Source organism: Bombina bombina, chromosome 5, assembly GCF_027579735.1.
Source record: "Bombina bombina isolate aBomBom1 chromosome 5, aBomBom1.pri, whole genome shotgun sequence".
Classification (NCBI taxonomy): domain Eukaryota; kingdom Metazoa; phylum Chordata; class Amphibia; order Anura; family Bombinatoridae; genus Bombina; species Bombina bombina.
The window spans coordinates 1,135,502,276-1,135,527,494 of record NC_069503.1 but is presented as its reverse complement, the minus strand read 5'-3'; the positions used below and the strand labels follow the sequence as shown (position 1 = coordinate 1,135,527,494).

At 39.1% G+C, this 25,219-nt stretch overlaps 1 protein-coding gene across 1 annotated transcript in view; it reads left to right on the top strand.

Moving 5' to 3' along the window:
- Positions 1-2,008: 2,008 nt before the first annotated feature.
- ZC3H3 (zinc finger CCCH-type containing 3) overlaps positions 2,009-25,219 on the top strand; it is a 909,551-nt gene continuing 886,340 nt past the window's right edge. Inside the window, exon 1 of the mRNA XM_053715425.1 lies at positions 2,009-2,261. Coding sequence (XP_053571400.1) covers positions 2,192-2,261 — 70 coding nt within the window. The 5' untranslated portion in view covers positions 2,009-2,191. The remainder of the gene's footprint in view (positions 2,262-25,219) is intronic.

The window sequence follows — 25,219 nt, the reverse complement described above, 5'->3', positions numbered from 1 at the left end:
ACAATCTTCTTTTAAAGGTGAAAAATCTTTATTTGAGGTTTAGCAACCAGTAAAAAGCGACGTTTCGGACCTACATAGTCCTTAATCATGCATAAGTTACAATCAAACAAACTGACTTTAAAAAGGGTATCTGGACCAATCATGCTTCAATTCTCAGTGTTAATTGGTTTAACCCATACCTATCCAGGTTTGTAAATTTCAACAACACAGTGACCTCTAGTGGTACCAGAATATGTTCCATCATTTAAAACCATTATAAAAACAAATACAAATCATAATCTCTATTCAGACCATATGGATGTAATGTGTTCAGACGTTTAATCCACCATACTTCTTTCTGTTTTAATTTTAGTTCCCTATTACCCCCTCTTCTATGATGGGGGATATGGTCAATCACTTGAAAGCGAAGCTGGCTTACTGTATGACCCATATTTGTAAAATGTGCTGATACTGGAAGTGACATATCTTTTGATTTAATGGATGCTTTATGTTGACTAAACCTATCCCTGGCGGCTTGGGTGGTCTCGCCAATGTAACAAAGACCACATGGGCATTTAAGTAGGTAGATTGCATAGTTGGTTTGGCATGTATATAACCCATTGATTGTATATTGCTTTCTTAGCACAAAATGACAAAAGAAAGCAATATACAATCAATGGGTTATATACATGCCAAACCAACTATGCAATCTACCTACTTAAATGCCCATGTGGTCTTTGTTACATTGGCGAGACCACCCAAGCCGCCAGGGATAGGTTTAGTCAACATAAAGCATCCATTAAATCAAAAGATATGTCACTTCCAGTATCAGCACATTTTACAAATATGGGTCATACAGTAAGCCAGCTTCGCTTTCAAGTGATTGACCATATCCCCCATCATAGAAGAGGGGGTAATAGGGAACTAAAATTAAAACAGAAAGAAGTATGGTGGATTAAACGTCTGAACACATTACATCCATATGGTCTGAATAGAGATTATGATTTGTATTTGTTTTTATAATGGTTTTAAATGATGGAACATATTCTGGTACCACTAGAGGTCACTGTGTTGTTGAAATTTACAAACCTGGATAGGTATGGGTTAAACCAATTAACACTGAGAATTGAAGCATGATTGGTCCAGATACCCTTTTTAAAGTCAGTTTGTTTGATTGTAACTTATGCATGATTAAGGACTATGTAGGTCCGAAACGTCGCTTTTTACTGGTTGCTAAACCTCAAATAAAGATTTTTCACCTTTAAAAGAAGATTGTGTGCTGTGGTGCTGTTACCTTGTTTTTTACATGGACTGTATACACTGGAGTTTGGCTGATACTCCTTGGTAACGTGCACACAGGTGGGAAAGAAATTTTACTAAAACCTATGGTGCTGGATTCAACTCACTTACTTCTTATATATATATATATATATACACAGTCACACACACACTTCTCCCCCCCTTATCTGTCCTGTATTTTTGTTGCAGACACCTGGCAACCCTAGATACACATGCCAGTTGCACAGTACTCCCTTGCAAGTCCTGGGACTAGCATCCTGATTGGCTGCAAATAAATCCCTAGTTTACAATGGGATGTTGCTACTGAGGAAATTTTTATGTAATGTAAAATATCTTCCTTTTTTTACATAGAGATGTTCAGGTGATATTTTCTAGTCATCTTTTACAGCTGTGCTGTAGCACTTTCAAGTGGTTCAACATTTGGGTATCATTTGTCTACCTACAGCTGAGTTCAGAAAACTTTCACAATCGTGCTTAGTGTGTTACTTAGGCAACAGCATCACATGACCCACCTGTCACAAACCTGCCACCATATTTGTTAATGGCAAACTAATATAAGAACACCCTCGTACTGCCATTATAAAAAATAAATCTAACCCCGTTGAAAAGTTAATTAAAATATGTTATATGTATGTATATATTTATAAACAAATACTTATGTCGTTTCCATGCCAACAACAAAGATGGATTCTATGTTTACTCTGTCAGAAAGTAGCTAGGTGACTGCATTCTCTGCTTGTTATATAACTCAGGACTAATGTGTGACGAATACAATATGTTAATAAACTGGCAGTTTTCCTGCGGTCTCGGGAGTGTGCGGAATTGTACTTTGCCATCTTACAACATGGCTGTCACACCGCTCAGTTAGCAGTAGAATGGAGAGCGTGTCGGTGTCACATGGCGGCGCTGGCTGATGACGCAGCTTGTTTTGGACATGGAGGATGAGAACGAATTACTGAAGAGAAAAATCAACTTGTTACAGGGTGAGGAACATCAAACCCATGACGTGTAGTGAGAAAAAGTCACATGTGTCCCGTGTGCTGTTAGTCACAAACTGTGTGTGATAGGGACATATATCATGTGTGATAGGGACATATATCCTGTGTGTTAGTCACAAACTGTGTGTGATAGGGACATATATCCTGTGTGTTAGTCACAAACTGTGTGTGATAGGGACATATATCATGTGTGTTAGTCACAAACTGTGTGTGATAGGGACATATATCCTGTGTGTTAGTCACAAACTGTGTGTGATAGGGACATATATCATGTGTGTTAGTCACAAACTGTGTGTGATAGGGACATATATCATGTGTGCTAGTAACAAACTGTGTGTGATAGGGACATATATCATTTGTGTTAGTCACAAACTGTGTGTGATAGGGACATATATCATGTGTGTTAGTCACAAACTGTGTGTGATAGGGACATATATCCTGTGTGTTAGTCACAAACTGTGTGTGATAGGGACATATATCATGTGTGATAGTCACAAACTGTGTGTGATAGGGACATATATCCTGTGTGATAGTCACAAACTGTGTGTGATAGGGACATATATCCTGTGTGTTAGTCACAAACTGTGTGTGATAGGGACATATATCATGTGTGCTAGTCACAAACTGTGTGTGATAGGGACATATGTCCTGTGTGTTAGTCACAAACTGTGTGTGATAGGGACATATATCCTGTGTGTTAGTCACAAACTGTGTGTGATAGGGACATATATCCTGTGTGTTAGTCACAAACTGTGTGTGATAGGGACATATATCCTGTGTGCTAGTTACAAACTGTGTGTGATAGGGACATATATCCTGTGTGTTAGTAACAAACTGTGTGTGATAGGGTCATATATCCTGTGTGATAGTCACAAACTGTGTGTGATAGGGACATATATCCTGTGTGTTAGTAACAAACTGTGTGTGATAGGGACATATATCCTGTGTGATAGTCACAAACTGTGTGTGATAGGGACATATATCCTGTGTGTTAGTAACAAACTGTATGTGATAGGGACATATATCCTGTGTGTTAGTAACAAACTCTATGTGATAGGGACATATATCCTGTGTGTTAGTTACAAACTGTGTGTAATAGGGACATATATCCTGTGTGCTAGTCACAAACTGTATGTAATAGAGGACATATATTCTGTGTGCTAGTCACAAACTGTGTGTGATAGGGACATATATCCTGCGTGCTAGTCACAAACTGTGTGTGATAGGGACATATATCCTGTGTGCTAGTAACAAACTGTGTGTGATAGGGACATATATCATGTGTGTTAGTCACAAACTGTGTGTGATAGGGACATATATCATGTGTGCTAGTAACAAACTGTGTGTGATAGGGACATATATCATGTGTGCTAGTAACAAACTGTGTGTGATAGGGACATATATCCTGTGTGATAGTCACAAACTGTGTGTGATAGGGACATATATCCTGTGTGCTAGTCACAAACTGTGTGTGATAGGGACATATATCCTGTGTGCTAGTCACAAACTGTGTGTGATAGGGACATATATCCTGTGTGATAGTCACAAACTGTGTGTGATAGGGACATATATCCTGTGTGTTAGTCACAAACTGTGTGTGATAGGGACATATATCCTGTGTGTTAGTCACAAACTGTGTGTGATAGGGACATATATCCTGTGTGATAGTCACAAACTGTGTGTGATAGGAACATATATCCTGTGTGTTAGTCACAAACTGTGTGTGATAGGAACATATATCATGTGTGATAGTCACAAACTGTGTGTGATAGGGACATATATCATGTGTGTTAGTCACAAACTGTGTGTGATAGGGGACATATATCCTGTGTGTTAGTCACAAACTGTGTGTGATAGGAACATATATCCTGTGTGTTAGTCACAAACTGTGTGTGATAGGGACATATATCCTGTGTGTTAGTCACAAACTGTGTGTGATAGGGACATATATCCTGTGTGTTAGTCACAAACTGTGTGTGATAGGGACATATATCCTGTGTGATAGTCACAAACTGTGTGTGATAGGGACATATATCCTGTGTGATAGTCACAAACTGTATGTGATAGGGACATATATCATGTGTGCTAGTCACAAACTGTGTGTGATAGGGACATATATCATGTGTGTTAGTCACAAACTGTGTGTGATAGGGACATATATCCTGTGTGTTAGTCACAAACTGTGTGTGATAGGGGACATATATCCTGTGTGTTAGTCACAAACTGTGTGTGATAGGAACATATATCCTGTGTGTTAGTCACAAACTGTGTGTGATAGGGGACATATATCCTGTGTGTTAGTCACAAACTGTGTGTGATAGGGGACATATATCCTGTGTGCTAGTCACAAACTGTGTGTGATAGGGACATATATCCTGTGTGCTAGTAACAAACTGTGTGTGATAGGGACATATATCATGTGTGTTAGTCACAAACTGTGTGTGATAGGGACATATATCCTGTGTGCTAGTAACAAACTGTGTGTGATAGGGACATATATCCTGTGTGCTAGTAACAAACTGTGTGTGATAGGGACATATATCCTGTGTGTTAGTCACAAACTGTGTGTGATAGGGACATATATCCTGTGTGTTAGTCACAAACTGTGTGTGATAGGGACATATATCCTGTGTGTTAGTCACAAACTGTGTGTGATAGGGACATATATCCTGTGTGCATAGTTGCCAACATTTCAAAAAAAATTCCAGGGACACTTTGCAGCAGAGCAAGCAAGCGGGTTACTGTGTGTGATAGGGACATATATCCTGTGTGATAGTCACAAACTGTGTGTGATAGGAACATATATCCTGAGTGTTAGTCACAAACTGTGTGTGATAGGGACATATATCATGAGTGTTAGTCACAAACTGTGTGTGATAGGGACATATATCATGTGTGATAGTCACAAACTGTGTGTGATAGGGACATATATCATGTGTGTTAGTCACAAACTGTGTGTGATAGGGACATATATCCTGTGTGATAGTCACAAACTGTGTGTGATAGGAACATATATCCTGTGTGTTAGTCACAAACTGTGTGTGATAGGGACATATATCATGAGTGTTAGTCACAAACTGTGTGTGATAGGGACATATATCATGTGTGATAGTCACAAACTGTGTGTGATAGGGACATATATCCTGTGTGTTAGTTACAAACTGTGTGTGATAGGGACATATATCATGTGTGTTAGTCACAAACTGTGTGTGATAGGGACATATATCATGTGTGCTAGTAACAAACTGTGTGTGATAGGGACATATATCCTGTGTGTTAGTCACAAACTGTGTGTGATAGGGACATATATCCTGTGTGTTAGTCACAAACTGTGTGTGATAGGGACATATATCATGTGTGCTAGTCACAAACTGTGTGTGATAGGGACATATATCATGTGTGCTAGTAACAAACTGTGTGTGATAGGGACATATATCCTGTGTGATAGTCACAAACTGTGTGTGATAGGGACATATATCCTGTGTGATAGTCACAAACTGTGTGTGATAGGGACATATATCATTTGTGTTAGTCACAAACTGTGTGTGATAGGGACATATATCATGTGTGTTAGTCACAAACTGTGTGTGATAGGGACATATATCCTGTGTGATAGTCACAAACTGTGTGTGATAGGGACATATATCCTGTGTAATAGTCACAAACTGTGTGTGATAGGGACATATATCCTGTGTGCTAGTCACAAACTGTGTGTAATAGGGGACATATATCCTGTGTGCTAGTAACAAACTGTGTGATAAGGGACATATATCCTGTGTGATAGTCACAAACTGTGTGTGATAGGGACATATATCATGTGTGTTAGTCACAAACTGTGTGTGATAGGGACATATATCATGTGTGATAGTCACAAACTGTGTGTGATAGGGACATATATCCTGTGTGTTAGTCACAAACTGTGTGTGATAGGGACATATATCGTGTGTTAGTCACAAACTGTGTGTGATAGGGACATATATCCTGTGTGCTAGTCACAAACTGTGTGTGATAGGGACATATATCCTGTGTGCTAGTCACAAACTGTGTGTGATAGGGACATATATCCTGTGTGCTAGTTACAAACTGTGTGTGATAGGGACATATATCCTGTGTGCTAGTTACAAACTGTGTGTTATAGGGGACATATATCCTGTGTGATAGTCACAAACTGTGTGTGATAGGGACATATATCCTGCGTGCTAGTAACAAACTGTGTGTAATAGGGACATATGTCCTGTGTGCTAGTTACAAACTGTGTGTGATAGGGACATATATCATGTGTGCTAGTAACAAACTGTGTGATAAGGGACATATATCCTGTGTGTTAGTCACAAACTGTGTGTGATAGGGACATATATCATGTGTGCTAGTAACAAACTGTGTGATAAGGGACATATATCCTGTGTGTTAGTCACAAACTGTGTGTGATAGGGACATATATCCTGTGTGCTAGTTACAAACTGTGTGTGATAGGGACATATATCCTGTGTGCTAGTCACAAACTGTGTGTGATAGGGACATATATCCTGTGTGATAGTCACAAACTGTGTGTGATAGGGACATATATCCTGTGTGCTAGTCACAAACTGTGTGTGATAGGGACATATATCATGTGTGCTAGTTACAAACTGTGTGTACTAGGGGACATATATCCTGTGTGCTAGTTACAAACTGTGTGATAAGGGACGTATGTTCTATGTGCTAGTCACAAACTGTGTGTAATAGGGGACATATATCCTGTGTGCTAGTAACAAACTGTGTGATAAGGGACATATATTCTGTGTGCTAGTTACCAACTGTGTGTGATAGGGACATATATCCTGTGTGCTAGTAACAAACTGTGTGATAAGGGACATATATTCTGTGTGCTAGTCACAAACGGTGTGTGATAGGGACATATATCCTGTGTGCTAGTTACAAACTGTGTGTGATAGGGACATATATCATGTGTGCTAGTAACAAACTGTGTGTGATAGGGACATATATTCTGTGTGCTAGTCACAAACGGTGTGTGATAGGGACATATATCCTGTGTGCTAGTTACAAACTGTGTGTGATAGGGACATATATCCTGTGTGATAGTCACAAACTGTGTGTGATAGGAACATATATCCTGTGTGTTAGTCACAAACTGTGTGTGATAGGAACATATATCATGTGTGATAGTCACAAACTGTGTGTGATAGGGGACATATATCCTGTGTGTTAGTCACAAACTGTGTGTGATAGGGACATATATCCTGTGTGCTAGTAACAAACTGTGTGATAAGGGACATATATCATGTGTGCTAGTTACAAACTGTGTGTGATAGGGACATATATCCTGTGTGCTAGTTACAAACTGTGTGTGATAGGGACATATATCCTGTGTGCTAGTTACAAACTGTGTGTGATAGGGACATATATCCTGTGTGCTAGTTACAAACTGTGTGTGATAGGGACATATATCCTGTGTGCTAGTTACAAACTGTGTGTGATAGGGGACATATATCCTGTGTGATAGTCACAAACTGTGTGTGATAGGGACATATATCCTGCGTGCTAGTAACAAACTGTGTGTGATAGGGACATATGTCCTGTGTGCTAGTTACAAACTGTGTGTGATAGGGACATATATTCTGTGTGCTAGTAACAAACTGTGTGTGATAGGGACATATATCCTGTGGGCTAGTTGCAAACTGTGTGTGATAGGGACATATATTCTGTGTGCTAGTTACAAACTGTGTGTGATAGGGACATATATCCTGTGTGTTAGTAACAAACTGTATGTGATAGGGACATATATCCTGTGTGTTAGTAACAAACTCTATGTGATAGGGACATATATCCTGTGTGTTAGTTACAAACTGTGTGTAATAGGGACATATATCCTGTGTGCTAGTCACAAACTGTATGTAATAGAGGACATATATTCTGTGTGCTTGTCACAAACTGTGTGTGATAGGGACATATGTCCTGTGAACTAGTCACACACTGTGTGTAATAGGGGAGATTTATTCTCTGTGCTTGTCACAAACTGTGTGATAGGGACATATATCCTGTGTGATAGTCACAAACGGTGTGTGTGATAGGGACATATATCCTGTAAGATAGTCACAAACTGTGTGTGATAGGGGACATATATACTGTGTGTGATAGGGGACATATATCCTGTGTGATAGAATAAATCTCCCCTATCACACACAGTTTGTGACTATCACACAGGATATATGTCCCTATCACATACAGTTTGTGACTAGCACACAGGATATATGTCCCCTATCACACACAGTATATATGTCCCCTATCACACACAGTTTGTGACTATCTTACAGGATATATGTCCCTATCACACACAGTTTGTGACAAGCACACAGAATAAATCTCCCCTATCACACACAGTTTGTGACTGTGTGCTTGTCACAAACTGTGTGTGATAGGGACATACAGTGGATATTAAAAGTCTACACACCCCTTTTAAAATGGCAGGTTTCTGTGATGTAAAAAAAATGAGACAAAGATAAATCATTTCTGAACTTTTTCCACCTTTAATGTGACCTATAAACTATGTAACTCAATTGAAAAACAAACTGAAATCTTTTAGGTGAAGGGAAGTAAAAATAAAATAATATGGTTGCATAAGTGTGCACTAATACTTTGTTGAAGCAAGTTTTGATTTTATTACAGCACCCAGTCTTTTTGGGTATGAGTCTATCAGCATGGCACATCTTGACTTGGCAAGATTTGCCCACTCTTCTTTGCAAAAACACTCCAAATCTGTCAGATTGCGAGGGCATCTCCTGTGCACAGCCCTCTTCAGATCACCCCACAGATTTTCGATTGGATTCAGGTCTGGGCTCTGGCTGGGCCATTCCAAAACTTTAATCTTCTTCTGGTGAAGCCATTCCTTTGTTGATTTGGATGTATGCTTTGGGTCGTTGTCATGCTGAAAGATGAAGTTTTGTGCCAATATTGACTGGTATTTGGAACTGTTCATAATTCCCTCTACCTTGAATAAGACCCCAGTTCCAGCTGAAGACAGCCCCAAAGCATGATGCTGCCACCACCATGCTTCACTGTGGGTATGGTGTTCTTTTGGTGATGTGCAGTGTTGTTTTTGCGCCAAACATATCTTTTGGAATTATTGCTAAAAAGTTCAACCTTGGTTTCATCAGACCATAAAAGCTTTTCTCGCATGCTTTTGGGAGACTTCAGATGTGTTTTTGCTCAATTTAGCTGGGCTTGGATGTTTTTCTTGGTAAGAAAAGGCTTCCGTCTTGCCGTCTACCCCAAAGCCCAAACATATGAAGAATACGGGAGATTGTTTTCACATGTACTACACAGCCAGTACTTGCCAGATATTCCTGCAGCTCCTTTAATGTTGTTGTAGGCCTCTTGGTAGCCTCCCAGACCAGTTTTCTTCTCGTCTTTTCATAAATTTTGGAGGGACATCCAGTTCTTGGTAATGTCACTGTTGTGTCATATGTTCTCCACTTGATGATGACTGTCTTCACTGTGTCCCATAGTATATCTAATGCCTTGAAAATTCTTTTGTACCCTTCTCCTGACTGATACCTTTTAACAATAAGATCACTCTGATGCTTTGTAAGCTCTCTGCGGACCATGGCTTTTGTGTAGGACGCGGCTAAGAAAATGTCAGGAAAGACCTACTAGAACAGCTGAACTTTATTTAGGGTTAACCAGAGGCACTTTAAACGATGGCAGGTGTGTACTGACTCCTATTTAACATGGTTTTAAATGTAATTGCTTAATTCTGAACACAGCTACATCCCAAGTTATAAGTGTGCACACTAATGCAACCACATTATTTTAGTTTTTTTTTGTTTACTTCCCTCCACCTTAAAGATTTCAGTTTGTTTTTCAATTGAGTTTTGTAGTTTATAGTTAAAGGTGGAAAAAGTTCTGAAATGATTTATCTTTGTCTAATTTTTTTTACATCACAGAAACCTGACATTTTAACAGGAGTGTGTAGACTTTTTATATCCACTGTATATCCTGTGTGATAGTCACAAACGGTGTGTGATAAGGGACATATATCCTGTGTGATAGTGGTGTGTGATAGTCACAAACGGTGTGTGTGATAGGGACATATATACTGTGTGATAGTCACAAACTGTGCGTGATAGGGGACATATATCCTGTGTTATAGTCACAAACGGTGTGTGATAGGAGACATATATCCTTTGTGTTAGTCACATTTATCATGTGTACTGCATGATAGTGATATAATGTGTGTCATGGGGCATATACACTGTGTATAGTAGTCACCTGTGTACAGTGTGATAATGATATAATTTGCAACTGTGTATGATAGGAATTTATGCATATCTGTTTAATTATCATGTGTGTCTTTGTGTGATAGGAACATATACACTGTGTTTAATTCTCATGTGTATCCTGTTTACAGTGTGATACAACATAATGTACATACAGAAAGAGAATCAATCTGCTAGGAATGAACAAAAGATTGGTGGCTTGTTCTATAGCCTGGTTTCCACATGGGAGTAGCCTCTTTTAGCCCAATTGTGTCTTTCACAGAGGAGAACTTTCCTAAAATATATATGTCTGATCCTGCCTAACAAGGTCAGTCCCAGAAATTCCAGGTAATTCTCCTCTTAACAAGGAGAACGGCCACCCCAGACGATCGTTTCTGCCTCATCAGTGAGGTGCAGCCATATCCCTTTTAGACACATTGGGCAAGATGTCCACGACTAATTTCCCCATCACTCTTAGGGATACTTTCCCCAGGGTCATAAACATAATGTGTCTGTGATTAGGGCATATACACTGTATGTGGTTCTCATGTGTACCCTGTACCACACGTACTCTGTATAATTGTCACATGTAATTGGGGATAGTAACTTAATGTGTATCTTTGTTATAGGGACATATACACTGTTTATAACGCGACATGTACCCTGTGTACAGTATGAAAGTGACAATGTGTGTCTGTGTGTGATAGTTGTGTGTACCCTGTGTGCAGTGTTATAGTGACATATACATTGTGTATAATAGTTGTGTGTACCCTGTGTGCAGTGTTATAGTGACATAATGTGTGTGTGATAGTGACATATACATTCAGGATCCCTGGGCGGTAGAAATAGTGTCTCAGGGATACAAACTGGAATTCAAGAATCTTCCTCCCAGAGGAAGATTTCTTCTTTCAAGATTATCTGCAAACCAGATAAAAAAAAGAGGCATTCTTACATTACTTTCCTCCCTGGGAGTAATTGTTCCCGTTCCAGCTTAGGAACAAGGGTAGGGGTTTTATTCAAATCTGTTTGTAGTTCCCAAAAAAGAGGGAACCTTCAGACCTATATTAGATCTCAAGAGTCTAAACAAGTTTCTCAGAGTTCCATCATTCAAGATGGAAACTATTCGTACCATTTTTCCATTGATCAAGGAGGGTCAATTTATGACGACAGTGGACTTGAAGGATGTATATCTTCATGTTCCTATCCACAGAGATCATCACAAGTTCCTAAGGTTTGCTTTTCTGGACAAACACTTTCAGTTTGTGGCTCTTCCTTTCGGGCTGGCCACGGCACCCAGAATTTTCACAAAGGTTCTGGGGTCTTTGCTGGCAGTTCTAAGACCACAGGGCATTGCGTTGGCGCCTTATCTGGACGATATTCTGATCCAGATGCCATCTTGTCAACAAGCAAGGTCCCATACCGACATTGTACTGTCCTTCCTGAGGACTCGCGGGTGGAAGGTAAATCTGGAAAAGAGTTCCTTAATACTTGGTAACTGTAATCAATTTTATATCCATGAGGATTTTTCTGACAGAGGTCAGGAAATCAAAGATTCTAGATACCTGTCAAGCCCTTAAGTCCAATCCTTGGCCGTCAGTGGCACAGTGCATGGAAGTAATCGGACTGATGGTGGTGGCAATGGACATCATTCCGTTTGCTCGGTTTCACCTCAGACCTCCGCAATTAAACATGCTGAGGCTGTGGAATGGAGATTATACAGACTTGTCTCCTCGAATAACCCTGGAGCAGGAGACAAGGGATTCACTTTAATGGTGGTTGTCCCTGGATCATCTATCCCAGGGAACATGCTTTCACAGACCATCTTGGGTGATTGTGACAACAGATGCCAGCCTTCTAGGGTGGGTAGCTGTCTGGGGTCCTCTGAAGGCTCAGGGAGTGTGGACTCCGGCGGAATCTGTTCTTCGTATAAACATCCTCTCTCAATGCTCTTCTGGCTTGGCCTCAATTGACTTTGGCCCAGTTCATCAGATTCCAGACGGGCAACATAACGACAGTGGCTTACATCAATCATCAAGGAGGAACGAGGAGTTCCTTAGCGTTGACCGATGTAGCCAAGATAATCCGGTGGGCGGAGGCCCATTCTTTTCATCTGTCAGCGATCCATATCCCAAGGGTGGACAACTGGGAGGCGGACTTTCTGAGCAGACAGTCTTTTCATCCAGGAGAGTGGGAACTCCATCCGGAAGTGTTTTCCAACCTGATTCTCTAATGGGGTCGGCCGGAGTTGGATCTCATCGCATCTCTAAAGAATGCCAAGCTCCCGAGATACGTTCGAGGTCCAGGGATCCCCAGGCAGAACTGATAGATGCTCTGGCGGTTCCTTCTTCTATACCTTTTTCTTCCGTTTGCACTTCTTCCTCAAGTCATTGCCAGAATCAAAATGGAGAGGGCATCAGTGATCCTCATTGCTCCTGCATGGCCTCGCAGGATTTGGTATGCAGATCTGGTGGACATGTCATCCCTGGAGACTTCCGTTGATAAAGGACCTTCTCATTCAAGGACCCTTCCTTCACCCAAATCTAGTTTCTCTGAATCTGACTGCTTGGAGATTGAACGCTTAATCCTATCCATGCGGGGGTTTTCTGATTGGGTCATAGAGACCATGATCCAGGCTCATAAACCTCCCGCCTCTCTGGTATTCTAGTCTTATCTTTGCCTCCACCGGAAGAAGGAGGTGCCCCAGATTTTTCATTGAGAGGGGTCATCAGACCGATTTGACGCTCAACAAGGAGATATTGGAGTATTGGGCAGGGACACAATTACTCCCAGTGGAGGAGTTAGTCACAAGCCTGCTACAGGTGTTGCGGGGACCAGTCCCTTATCCTCCTCCTGTTAGGTAATCGATATACTCCACACTTAAATCCTCTGCTTTAATGTACTCAGCACTGGATTGGCTATCTACTGGAAGCAGTATTTTCTGCAGCTTGTAAACACAGGGGAATGGGTGCTTGTCAGGTATGTTTTTATATCAAGGTGCGTTTGTTGTTACATCATAGCCTAGGGCACATTAATGTTATAAAAAGGTTTAGATATACACAGCGCCAACACAAAACAATACCAGCTCCCAAAATGAGATCCCTAATAAACTCCTAATAAACTAGAACATTTTTAAAAAAAAAAAAATGGACAGTGAACCAAAGAAGTGTTAAATCCAATGGTGTCGATACCTGTGGAAATTAAACTTGCATAGTGCAATAATGTAACAAATGGGAATAAAAACTTACTAAAATCAGGCTTACCCTATGTAAAAATGACTTCTATCGACGCGTTTCGGCCCTAGTGCGGGCCTTTTTTACTTTGTAAAAAAGACTTGAGCAGTGACTTCCATCGATGAATTTCATAGGGAAAGCCTGTTTTTAGTAGGTTTTTATTCCCATTTGTTACATTATTGCACTAAGTGAGTTTAATTTCCACAGGTATCAACACCATTGGATTTAACACTTCTTTGGCTCACTGTTCATTTTTATTTTTTCTACACTTCTTTGAGGACTCCAACCTGGATCTCCTGGACACTATTCACTTGGATTTATACTAATATTTAGACACGATTATAGAGGACTAATCACGATCTAAAACATTATTATTACTTTCAACACTGGTTATTTCTCTTAGAAATATTTGAGAACACCACCACATTATCACATTTGTTCTTTTGTTTAACCATCTTATGTACTTTTTTTTATTATAATTTGGTCTACTATAGGGTACCCTATTACCTGTCATTTTTATTATAATAAATGTTGATTTTACTATTTTTCTATAGAAGTGGATTTTAATATAGATTGTTAATAGAATAGGGTGATACTTTAGCCTTTTTGACGCTCCCTCTTTCTGTACCACATTAATGTCATAGACATTGCCTCATACACACTAGACTATTATTATTATTATTATTATTATTATTATTATTATTAAATATTCTTTTACACAGCGCTATTATTGCTCGCTCCTTCTGTTAGCGCGCTCCCTGGATATGTTAGTGCGCGCCTGTCTCTGTTGTGCACTTGAAATTCCTCTCCGTGCCATGCTCACGACTTGGGATAGCGCGCTGCTTTACTCTATACTATTTGCAGAGAACAGCTTATTAATATGGTTGAGCATTAACTAAACACTGTGCCTGTCACATTTTTCAGCTTTGAGCTACTGAGTTGTTTTTTTTTTTTTTTGCCACTGATACTGTAAGAGCCTTATACTGTTTATGTGTAGAGGGGGTAAAATTTACTTTTATTTTTAAGAGCCCGGTTATATATTATAAATTTTATTATAAATTTATTTAGTGTTTATTCCACTGAGGCTTTCTATACTTTCTCCTTCCATATTTGTCGTAGCTCTCACACTTTACAGTTAATATTCCCTGCTTGCTTATTCTATTGTGCCTCGTACATTATGGGCCAGATTACGAATGGAACACTGTTTAGCGTTAGAGCGCTAATTGCACTAGAAGTAAACTTCTTACGTGTCAGGTTGCACTTGTATTCCGAGTTAAAAGTGAATAGTTATCACTCTCGCACTAACCCGATGCTTGCAAAATGTATATACACATATGTATTTATATGAACACATATATATACATTTATAAATACATGCATATCCATCTTTATTCTTCCATAGAAGTCGGTTGAGCAAAAAAAGTGAAAAAAACACATTACTCGCACTAATGCAGGCCCAGACCATGACACTCCCACCACCATGCTTGACTGTAGGCAAGACCCATTTGTCTTTGTACTCCTCACCTGGTTGCGCCATACACGCTTGACACCATCTAAGCCAAATAAGTTTATCTTGGTCTCATCGGACCACAGGACATGTCTTTAGTCTGCTTGTCTTCAGCAAACTGTTTGTGGGCTTTCTTGTGCATCATCTTTAGAAGAGGCTTCCTTCTGGGACGACATCCATGCAGACCAATTTGATGCAGTGTGCCGCGTATGGTCTGAGCACTTACAGGCTGACCCCCACCCCTTCAACCTCTGCAGCAATGCTGGCAGCACTCAATACGTATATTTACCAAAGACAATCTCTGGATATGACGCTGAGCATGTGCACTCAACTTCTTTGGTCGACCATGGCGAGGCCTGTTCTGAGTGGAACCTGTCCTGTGAAACCGCTGTATGGTCTTGCCCACCGTGCTGCAGCTCAGTTTCAGGGTTTTGGCAATCTTCTTATAGCCTAGGCCATCCTTATGTAGAGCAACAATTATTTTTTTCAGATCCTCAGAGAGTTCTTTGCCATGAGGGGCCATGTTGAACTTCCAGTGACCAGTATGAGAGAGTGTGAGAGCGTTAACACACCTGCTCCCCATTCACACCTGAGACCTTGTAACACTAATGAGTCACATGACACCGGGGAGGGAAAATGGCTTATTGGGCCCAATTTGGACATTTCTACTTAGAGGTTTACTCACTTTTGTTGCCAACGGTTTAGACATTAATGGCTGTGTGTTGAATTATTTTGAGGGGACAGCAAATTTACACTGTTATACAGGCTGTACACTTACTACTTTACGTTGTAGAAAAGTGTCATTTCTTTCATGTAATTGGAAGGAGTCCATGAGCTAGTGACGTATGGGATATAAAATCCTACCAGGAGGGACAAAGTTTCCCAAACTTCAAAATGCCTATAAATACACCTCCCACCACACCCATAACTTCGTTCCTTGTGTTGATAACCTTGGATATTGAGGAGTCTGTTCCTCTTGATAATCCAGTAAATGTTTAAATTCTGTCTATAAACCTCCTGTGATTACTCCTGAGGTTTTTCCTGTTCCTGATGCTATTTCTGATGTGATTGCTAAGGAATGGTCTAAGCCTGGTACTTCTTTTGTTCCTTCTTCAAGGTTTAAAAAGTTGTATCCTTTGCCAGTGGCTAAATTAGAGTTTTAGGAAAAAGCCCCTAAGGTTGATGGGGCTATTTCTACTCTTGCTAAGCGTACTACTATTCCTATGGAAGATAGTACTTCTTTTAAGGATCCTTTAGATAGGAAAATTGAATCTTATCTAAGGAAAGCTTATTTACATTCTGGCTAAATTCTCAGACCTGCCATTTCTATTGCTGATGTTGCGGCTGCATCAACTTTTTGGTTGGATAGCTTAGCACAATGGGAAAAAGATTCTGATTTGCATAGCATTGTTCGTTTGCTTCAACATGCTAATCATTTTATCTGTGATGCTATTTTTGATATCTTCAATATTGAAGTTAAATCTGTCTTTGCCCATTTTAGCTAGAAGACCTTTATGGCTCAAATCGTGGAATGCTGACATGGTATCTAAATCTAGGTTACTATCTCTATCATTCCAGGGTAATAATTTATTTGGTTCCCAGTTGGATTTTATTATTTCAACTATTACTGGGGGGGGAGTTTTTATTTGCCCCAAGATAAAAGTCTAAGGGAAATCTAAAGTTTCTAATCAGTTTCGTTTCTTTAGTCAGAATAGAGAACAGAAAACAACTCCTTCCCCTAAGGACTCTGGCTCCAATTAGACGCCATCTTCGAGTTGGAATAAATCCAAGCCTTATAAGAAACCAAAGCCAGCCCCCAAGACTGCATGAAGGTGCGGCCCTCAATCCAGTTCTACTGGTGAAGGCAGATTGAAATTATTTCAAGACGTTTGGGCAGGTTCCGTTCAGAATCATTGAATTCAGATTGTCTCTCAGGGGTATCTAATAGGTTTCAGAATAGGACCTCCTGTGAGAACATTTTTTTTTCTCTCTCTCACGTTCCAACAAATCCTGTGAAAGCTCAGGCCTTTCTGTAGTGTATTTCAAATCTGGAGCTTTCACGGGTAATTGTACCAGTTCCACTTCTGGAACAGGGTCTGGGTTTTTATTCAAATCTGTTTATTGTCCCGAAGAAGGAAAATTCATTCAGACCAGTTCTGGATCTGAAGTTTTTGAATCAATTGGTAAGGGTCCAAACTTTCAAGATGGTGACTATAAGGACTATTCTGCCTTTTGTTCAGCATGGTCATCAATTGACTTACAGGGTGCATATCTTCACATTCCGATTCATCCAGACCACTATCGGTTTCTGAGATTCTCTTTTCTAGACAAGCATTACCAATTTGTTGCTCTTCCATTTGACCTAGCGACAGCTCCAAGAATCTTTTTGAAGGTTCTCAGTGCCCTTCTATCTGTAATCAGAGAGCAGGGTGTTGCAGTTTTTCCTTATTTGGACGATATCTTGGTACTGTCTCAATCTTTTCATTTAGCAGAATGGCACACAAATCAACTTGTGTTGTTTCTTCAAAGACATGGTTGGAGGATCAATTTACCAAAGAGTTTCTTGATTCCTCAGACAAGGGTCACCTTTTTAGGTTTCCAGATAGATTCAGTGTCCATGAATCTGTCTTTAACAGACAAGAGATGTTTGAAGTTGGTTCATTCCCTTCAGTGGCTATGTGCATGGAAGTTTTAGGTCTCTCGGCTGCAGCATCGGACACAATTCCCTTTGCTCGTCTTCATATGAGACATCTGCAGCTTTGCATGCTGAATCAATGGTGCAGGGATTATACTCGGATATCACAATTGATATTCTTAAATCCCAACACTCAACTCTCTCTGACTTGGTGGTTAGACCATCATCAGTTTATTCAATGGGCCTCTTTTGTTCGGTGGTCTCTCCATCCAGATGTATTTTGTCAGATTGTACAGATGTGGGGTCTTCCCGAAATAGATCTGATGGCTTCCCATCTAAACAAAAAGCTTCCCAGGTCAAGCTTCCCAGGTACCTTTCCAGGTGGAGATGGTGGATGCGTTGGCAGTTCCTTGGTTTTACCAACCTGTTTACATTTTTCCGCCTCTAGTTCTTCTTCCAAGGGTGATCTCCAAGATCATAATGGAACAATTGCATGTGTTTCTGAAAGCACCAGCATGGCCTCACAGGTTTTGGTATGCGGATCTTGTCCGGATGTCCAGTTGCCAACCGTGGGCATTTCCTTTAAGGCCAGACCTTCTGTCTCAAGGGCCGTTTTTACATCAGGATCTCAAATCGCTAAATTTAAAGTTATGTAAATTGAAAGCTTAGTCAGAGGTTTCTCTGGCTCAGTGATTTAATACTATGCTATTATTATTATTATCGGTTATTTGTAGAGCGCCAACAGATTCCGCAGCGCTAGGTGTAGACTCATAAGTCTGTTTCAAGGAAGATTTATTATCGGGTTTAGAAAGCCTATATTTTATGGTGTTCTCATAAAATCTCTTGGCATTCTTTTAGGATTCCTAGAATTTTAGTTTCTTCGGGATGGTTTGATAAAGGTTTGTCTGAAAGTACTTTGAAGGGACTAATTTCTGCTCTTTCTGTTTTATTTCATGGAAAGATTACTAAACTTCCTGATATTCACTGTTTTGTTCAGGCTTTGGTTCGTATCAAGCCTGTTATTAAATCAATCTTTCCTCCTTGGAGTCTTAAAGGGACAGTCTAGTCCAAAATAAACTTTCATGATTCAGATAGGGCATTTAATTTTAAACAATTTTCCAATTTACTTTTATCACCAATTTTGCTTTGTTCTCTTGGTATTCTTAGTTGAAGGCTTAACCTAGGAGGTTCATATGCTAATTTCTTAGACCTTGAAGGCCACCTCTTTTCAGAATGCATTTTAACAGTTTTTCACCACTAGAGGGTGTTAGTTCACGTGTTTCATATAGATAACTTCACGTGCATGAGCACAGTGTTATCTGGGAGCAGGCACTAATTGGCTAAACTGCAAGTCTGTCAAAAGGACAACTGTAAAAAACAGAAACAAAGGCGCCACATGTGTAGATCAATGGATACCAAGATGTAAATCTGGACAAGACACAGGATACTCACAAACGTGAAGGCACTCTCTTGTGCCTGTTAGAGGCAGGCTGGTATTCTAAACAGCAAACCAGCTGGCTGTGTAAACGAATCCCCGTCGTGATGTCCTGGAAAGATGGATGTCCTGCAAGGCAGTCCTTGCCTGGATAGTGTCCTAGAGGTTGGAACAGGGAGAAAGGCTAGACAGCCTCTGGGTTACTTAGAAGAGATTGATGCACACACCAGACTTAGTGAATCATAAAACTAGCATTTATTATACAAAATAAAATAGCCAGTAATGTAGCACATTACAGCTGGTGTGTTAAAATCAAATCTCTTATGGTATATAGAGAAATAAAGCGACGCGTTTCTCGGGAGTGACCCCGTTTCCTCAGGCTTGTATGCTCTATCTATGTCTTAATCACCCTTAAATAGGCCTAAGTAACCACATGTTCACAATAAACACTCCCCTTCCTTCCTTTAATTAAACCAATCAGAACCTTCCTTTCCCCCCACTCCCACTTGTTGCAGTGATTAGTAATTATTTGCTAGATAAATTTCTCATTAACAATATACTGTTTATTCCCTCTTATTCTTGTTATATATATACACAGGTGATCGTGAGATTTATTAACAAACTTGTTTTTGCGATCGTGTAGAAAGTTACAACCGGGATTATATAAACAGATGATGTGATGTATGTCTGACCCACCAGTGATAACGAAGAACTATGGGGCTTGTCTTAAAATCTGAATCCGATTGGTGGGAGTCTATTTAATCATAAACTACATTTCCCATGATTCCTTTAAACTCATTTTGTGTGATCATATAGAGAGTTACAACCGGGATTATATAAAACCACCATTTAATCATAAACTACATTTCCCATGTTTCCTGTGAACTCATTTTGTGTGATCTTATAGAGAGTTGCAACCGGAATTATATAAACAAATCATGTGATGTATGTCTAAACCACCAATAGTAATGAAGAACTATGGGGCTTGTCTAAAAGTCTGAATCCGGTTGGTTGGAGTCTATTTGTTGATGAACAACATTTCCCATGATTCCTGTGAATTCCTTTTGTGGGTGTGAACCGCACCGGTTTTGTATCCACCACCATCAGCATCACAGATAGTGATTTTCATTGCTCAATACAGGTACACACCCATAAATCTGATAGGTTGGTATGGCGTAAACAAACTAACGTCAAGTTAACCAACCCTGTTCAATATACGATCCATGGTGGACTCTATATTAAGCCCAAATAAGTTTAAATGTCCAATGACTATGGCTATATACGTGATAACGAATATGTATATAAAAAAGATGTGCAATAAAAATAATGTGTACGGAACACCAGTGTAATTAAACTATATTTAAGATACTAGAAACCAGGGACTCATTCCTAAATGTCCCTCTTCGCTTGTGTGGTGAAGTGACAATATCTCTATGTTAGGTAATATGCGCTGGTGTGCCAAGCATATTGCATATATTAAAGTGACTAGATCTATGTGTATTTTTAAATACCCTATAAATAACCGAGGTGGTGATCTCTGGACGTGAAGGCAATATTTTAATAAAATGAGTTAAATATAATATATGTGAGTGCATATCGTTATAACGATATTTATGGTGAAAGTCAGCGAGATTCATTTATTAGACATATTGTGTGATTGTTTTGTGCTGCTAGTGGATATATATAAAACTAAGTGCATGCGTGTTAGTGGATGTCTATAAAGCTATATGCTAATGGATGTCTATAAAGCTAGGTGCATGCGTGTTAAAAATAAAAATAATAATGTATATGGTAAACACTAAGATCAGTTAACGGTGTTGATGTTAGTTAGAAGTGGCATAAAATGTAGTAATGATTGGTGACTCCATGAAGATGGAGCTAATGGCGTACCATGAATACAAAGGGATTGTATATGATGCCTCATAATCTTGCTGCTTATAATCACTAAGTGTCATATGGTTACAATGATCGTTCTAATATATGTTATTGGTACTGATATATATGCGCATTTGAGGTACTCACTATCATAAGCAACAAGTGGGGGGTGAAAGTCCAGTGTACAAAATCACTAAAACCACATATATATACATATATATATATACATATATATACCAATATTATAGATATCATCTGCTTAGGGTATACTATTTACAGTATTTTTATGCGGTTGAAGAGCAACATACAGAATAATATATATATATATATATATATATATATATATATATATATATATATATATATATATATATATGTATATATATATATATATATATGTGGTTTTAGTGATTTTGTACACTGGACTTTCACCCCCCACTTGTTGCTTATGATAGTGAGTACCTCAAATGCGCATATATATCAGTACCAATAACATATATTAGAACGATCATTGTAACCATATGACACTTAGTGATTATAAGCAGCAAGATTATGAGGCATCATATACAATCCCTTTGTATTCATGGTACGCCATTAGCTCCATCTTCATGGAGTCACCAATCATTACTACATTTTATGCCACTTCTAACTAACATCAACACCGTTAACTGATCTTAGTGTTTACCATATACATTATTATTTTTATTTTTAACACGCATGCACCTAGCTTTATAGACATCCATTAGCATATAGCTTTATAGACATCCACTAACACGCATGCACTTAGTTTTATATATATCCACTAGCAGCACAAAACAATCACACAATATGTCTAATAAATGAATCTCGCTGACTTTCACCATAAATATCGTTATAACGATATGCACTCACATATATTATATTTAACTCATTTTATTAAAATATTGCCTTCACGTCCAGAGATCACCACCTCGGTTATTTATAGGGTATTTAAAAATACACATAGATCTAGTCACTTTAATATATGCAATATGCTTGGCACACCAGCGCATATTACCTAACATAGAGATATTGTCACTTCACCACACAAGCGAAGAGGGACATTTAGGAATGAGTCCCTGGTTTCTAGTATCTTAAATATAGTTTAATTACACTGGTGTTCCGTACACATTATTTTTATTGCACATCTTTTTTATATACATATTCGTTATCACGTATATAGCCATAGTCATTGGACATTTAAACTTATTTGGGCTTAATATAGAGTCCACCATGGATCGTATATTGAACAGGGTTGGTTAACTTGACGTTAGTTTGTTTACGCCATACCAACCTATCAGATTTATGGGTGTGTACCTGTATTGAGCAATGAAAATCACTATCTGTGATGCTGATGGTGGTGGATACAAAACCGGTGCGGTTCACACCCACAAAAGGAATTCACAGGAATCATGGGAAATGTTGTTCATCAACAAATAGACTCCAACCAACCGGATTCAGACTTTTAGACAAGCCCCATAGTTCTTCATTACTATTGGTGGTTTAGACATACATCACATGATTTGTTTATATAATTCCGGTTGCAACTCTCTATAAGATCACACAAAATGAGTTCACAGGAAACATGGGAAATGTAGTTTATGATTAAATGGTGGTTTTATATAATCCCGGTTGTAACTCTCTATATGATCACACAAAATGAGTTTAAAGGAATCATGGGAAATGTAGTTTATGATTAAATAGACTCCCACCAATCGGATTCAGATTTTAAGACAAGCCCCATAGTTCTTCGTTATCATTGGTGGGTCAGACATACATCACATCATCTGTTTATATAATCCCGGTTGTAACTTTCTACACGATCGCAAAAACAAGTTTGTTAATAAATCTCACGATCACCTGTGTATATATAACAAGAATAAGAGGGAATAAACAGTATATTGTTAATGAGAAATTTATCTAGCAAATAATTACTAATCACTGCAACAAGTGGGAGTGGGGGGAAAGGAAGGTTCTGATTGGTTTAATTAAAGGAAGGAAGGGGAGTGTTTATTGTGAACATGTGGTTACTTAGGCCTATTTAAGGGTGATTAAGACATAGATAGAGCATACAAGCCTGAGGAAACGGGGTCACTCCCGAGAAACGCGTCGCTTTATTTCTCTATATACCATAAGAGATTTGATTTTAACACACCAGCTGTAATGTGCTACATTACTGGCTATTTTATTTTGTATAATAAATGCTAGTTTTATGATTCACTAAGTCTGGTGTGTGCATCAATCTCTTCTAAGTAACCCAGAGGCTGTCTAGCCTTTCTCCCTGTTCCAACCTCTAGGACACTATCCAGGCAAGGACTGCCTTGCAGGACATCCATCTTTCCAGGACATCACAACGGGGATTCATTTACACAGCCAGCTGGTTTGCTGTTTAGAATACCAGCCTGCCTCTAACAGGCACAAGAGAGTGCCTTCACGTTTGTGAGTATCCTGTGTCTTGTCCAGATTTACATCTTGGTATCCATTGATCTACACATGTGGCGCCTTTGTTTCTGTTTTTTACAGTTGTCCATATAAGAAAATTACATCACTTGTGAAGTGAAGACTGAGAGCTGCCTTCTTCATTTTTCCCTTGTTCAGACGGACTTTATTTGGGACTTTTTATTTGCACCATTTATTGGACTTCTTCCAGTATAACGTGTGTATTTTTACATATATACATTTGTATTTTTATTTTTATTGTCTGATCTACATATCATATTAATTTTCCAACCTAGTTTATATATGATTTTAACAATTTATATATGATTTTAACACTAGGACCACCCATACCACTTGCATAGTAAGCGCCTCCTATAGGTTATCTGTGACACCCAGTCACAGAGTTTCCAGTTTGAAGTCTGTCAAAAGAACTGAAATAAAGGGGCAGTTTGCAGAGGCTTAGATACAAGATAATCACAGAGGTTAAAAGTATATTAATATAACTGTGTTGGTTATGCAATTTGGGGAATGGGTAATAAAGGAATTATCTATCTTTTAAAACAATAAAAATTCTGGTGTATACTGTCCCTTTAATTTGGTTTTGAAGGCTTTGCAGGCTCCTCCTTTTGAGCCTATGCATTCTTTGGACGTTAAACTACTTTCTTGGAAAGTGTTGTTACTTTTGGCTATATATTCTGCTAGAAGAGTTTCTGAATTGTCTGCTCTCTCTTGCAAGTCTCCTTTTCGTATTTCCCATCAGGATAAAGCTGTTTTGCGGACTTTGTTTAAATTTCTTTCTAAGGTTGTGAATTCTAACAACATTAGTAGAGAAATTGTTGTTCCTCCTTTGTGTCCTAATCCTAAAAAATGCTCTTGAAAGATCTTTACATTCTTTAGATGTTTTAAGAGCTTTGAAATACTATGTCAAAGCTACTAAGGATTTCAGAAAGATTTCTAGTCAATTTGTTGTTTTTTTCTGGTTCCAGGAAAGGTCAGAAAGCCTCTGCCATTTCTTTGGCATCTTGCTTAAAGCTTTTGATTCACAAGGTTTATTTGGAGGTGGGACAGTCTCTGCCTCAGAGAATTACAGCTCATTCTACTAGATCAGTCGCCACTTCCAGTAGGAATGACGTGACCGTCTGCCTGTAAACACAGAGAGCAGAGTCCGTTATAACACTCCCTCCAACAGAGACTTTGCATTCACCTTTCAAAGCGGTTGATCTTCTGCTGGAGAGGTGAGGACTGTATCTAAGGAGAGAAACGGAAGCTACAACTATAAGGGGATTGCATTGCCTTCTTCAGTGGATATTCACCACCTTGGGTCTTATCTATACCTCATACAGTTGAGGTGAAAGCACGTGAGTTTTCATTTGGCACTTTATTGCAGAAAAAATAGCAAGTGTTTTGACATACTACACCAGGAGGTTCCCTTTGCTGTGCGCCCTTCCCTCTTCTGTTCCAGATTTCTTCCAACAAAATTTCCTGCTCGCAGGGGGGACTTCATTTCTTTTTGGGATTAGGCTGCAGGCGGAAGATGCAACCTTTTCTC